General features: G+C 46.7%; 1 protein-coding gene across 1 annotated transcript in view; it reads left to right on the top strand.

The window, feature by feature from the left end:
- C6 (complement component 6) overlaps positions 1-2,342 on the top strand; it is a 44,343-nt gene that overhangs the window by 31,551 nt on the left and 10,450 nt on the right. The window contains exons 12-13 of the mRNA XM_006774552.2: positions 313-424; positions 1,484-1,616. Of these exons, the coding sequence (XP_006774615.1) occupies positions 313-424; positions 1,484-1,616 (245 nt within the window). The remainder of the gene's footprint in view (positions 1-312; positions 425-1,483; positions 1,617-2,342) is intronic.

The following is a 2,342-nucleotide window of genomic DNA, read 5'->3' as shown; positions in this document are numbered from 1 at the left end:
CCCCCGCGGCCACTGCAGGTCCCCGCTGCCCTGGCCGGACGCCTAGGCCAGAGGCGTCAGGCCTGGGCAAGGGGCCGCTCCTGCGATTGGAGGGTGATGCGGGTCAATGCCTGAGGGCTCCCAGTATGTGAGAGGGGGCAGGCTGGGCTGAGGGACACTCCCCCCACACACACACCAAGTGCACGAATTTCATGCACCAGGCCCCTAGTTAATATATATATATATGCCACTCTATGCATAAATATACATTAAATATATGTGTGTATCTATATACATGTTTATTATATGCACATATGTATTGTTCCCTTTTAGTGGACAAGCATGCATCAATGACGATGAATATATGAAAGAAACAGACCTCCCTGACCTAGAATCAGACACAGGGTGTCCTCGGCCAGTTCCTCCGGAAAATGGATTTATCCGAGTAAGCATCCTGACCTTCCCTTCAGGTTTGGAGTTTAAAAAAAGAGAGAGAACTTAAAAAGTATGCTTTTTCAAAAGTTATAGTTATTTTGTGTTCCTAGTTTAATAATCTTCTGTTGACCCAAAAAGTGAAAAAGTGATATTTAGAAACACTTTGCCACTCTCCCACCTGAATTCCCTGGAGATGCCTTTACACCTGATTGGTAGACCAAAGGATAGCCGTCTTCTTGTGTTACTTGGTTCCACCAATTGATATGCCACCAGTGCATGTAGGTGGGTGGAGAATGGAACTGGAGCATCATGAGGGTTGGGGTGGCTGGTAAGAGCCTGCCCCTATTTAATTATGATTTGTAAGATGGAGATCTGGTAGTGGAAGTGCCACTCGGGGGTCTGGGTGGGCTGATAAAAGTGATGACTCTATGAAAATAGAGCTTTGTGCATGTTTTCCCCAGAACCGAAAGGTGTGCTCCTCATGAAGCTGGGTCATGCAGGACCTTTGCACAGAAGACTTTCTACTTGAGTTGGGTCTTGAGAGAAGGGAAGAAAGTGTTGGGCATAGAGAGGAATTAGCCAGGCAGGCAAGTAAAGACATGGAGACATGAAAGAGAATACATGTTATATTCAAAGAACAGCAGATGTTTTGTTTTGCTAGAAGACAGGTTTTGCAGGAAGAAATGTCAAGAGGTGAGGAGGGTAATATTCCAAACCAAGTAAGACCCATTATAACTTGAAAATTTTAGTCTCTCTCTCTCTCTCTCTCTCTCTCTCTCTCTCTCTCTCTCTCACACACACACACACACACACACACACACACACACACACGGAAAAGGGACCAGTTAGAAAGTTGTCCGTGTAAGAGATTATAAATGCCATAAACAAAGGCAGTAGTGATGGTAGAGGAAAGGGGGACTTGGGGAAAGATTTAAAAGGTGAAATTGAAAGGACTCTGTAACTGAGTTGATACAGGAGTGAAGGAATCAAAAGAAACCAGATGGCCCCAAGGTGTTGAGAAGTCTTATTCATAGCGCTAATAATGTGCCGGTTTTGGTGTTAATTCTAGAATGAGAAGAAACTGTACTCCGTTGGGGAAGATGCTGAAGTCGCATGCTACACCGGATTCAAGCTGGTCGGGTACCAGTACTTCAGCTGCTTGCCCGACAGGACCTGGAGGCAGCTCGATGTGGAATGCCAGCGTGAGGCCCGCCCTTTCTCGTGACCGCGCTAAAGAATAAATGCGCCCAAAATAAACAGAGCAAAGTCACCATAGACCAGGACATTGTACTGCTTTCCAATAGCTCTGGTGAAAAGGTTTAGTGAAGCAGAAAATAGGATGCATCTGCTAGCATTAAATTTCAAAGCATCTTTAGGTTTCAGTTCTGGCCCTTCGTGTTGGCCTCCTACACACAGGATGGCGAAACACGTGCTTAAAGAGAAGCCCGGGAGGTCTGCTCACTGCTTCTAACCACAGACAGCTGCCTAGTCTGATGTCCAAACTGATGCAGATGGACGGGTCCCAGGAAGATGCTACTTACACCCTTAGTGTATCGGCGATGGAGCTGCATGGGAAAGGCAGTTTCCTCCTTGGAGCACCTCCCAGCCTTTCCTGAGGAGGAGTTTGAAGGCTCCACACAGAGCTGTGCTCCAGTAAAGTCAAAATGAGAATCAGACCAGGCTCACAGGGGGACTCCAAAGAGCTATCATGGGTCCCTGTGAGGCAGCATTGAGAGCAGCATCGGTTAGAATGTCCTGCCTCTATCACTCATAATGTGGCGACTTCCTTTTGGGCAAAGGAGAGGGAAGAAGTGCTGGGGTTCCTGTCCCAGCACCAAGAAGGGTTCAGGAACCTGGAGAAGGCCGTGTTTAGATTACATAGGAATCCAGGGATTAATAAAGAGTACAAAGACAAAATATAATTTAGG

Source organism: Myotis davidii, unplaced genomic scaffold (genome assembly GCF_000327345.1).
Source record: "Myotis davidii unplaced genomic scaffold, ASM32734v1 scaffold348, whole genome shotgun sequence".
NCBI lineage: Eukaryota > Metazoa > Chordata > Mammalia > Chiroptera > Vespertilionidae > Myotis > Myotis davidii.
The sequence above is the reverse complement of the archived record's forward strand: the minus strand, read 5'-3'. Positions and strand labels throughout refer to the sequence as shown.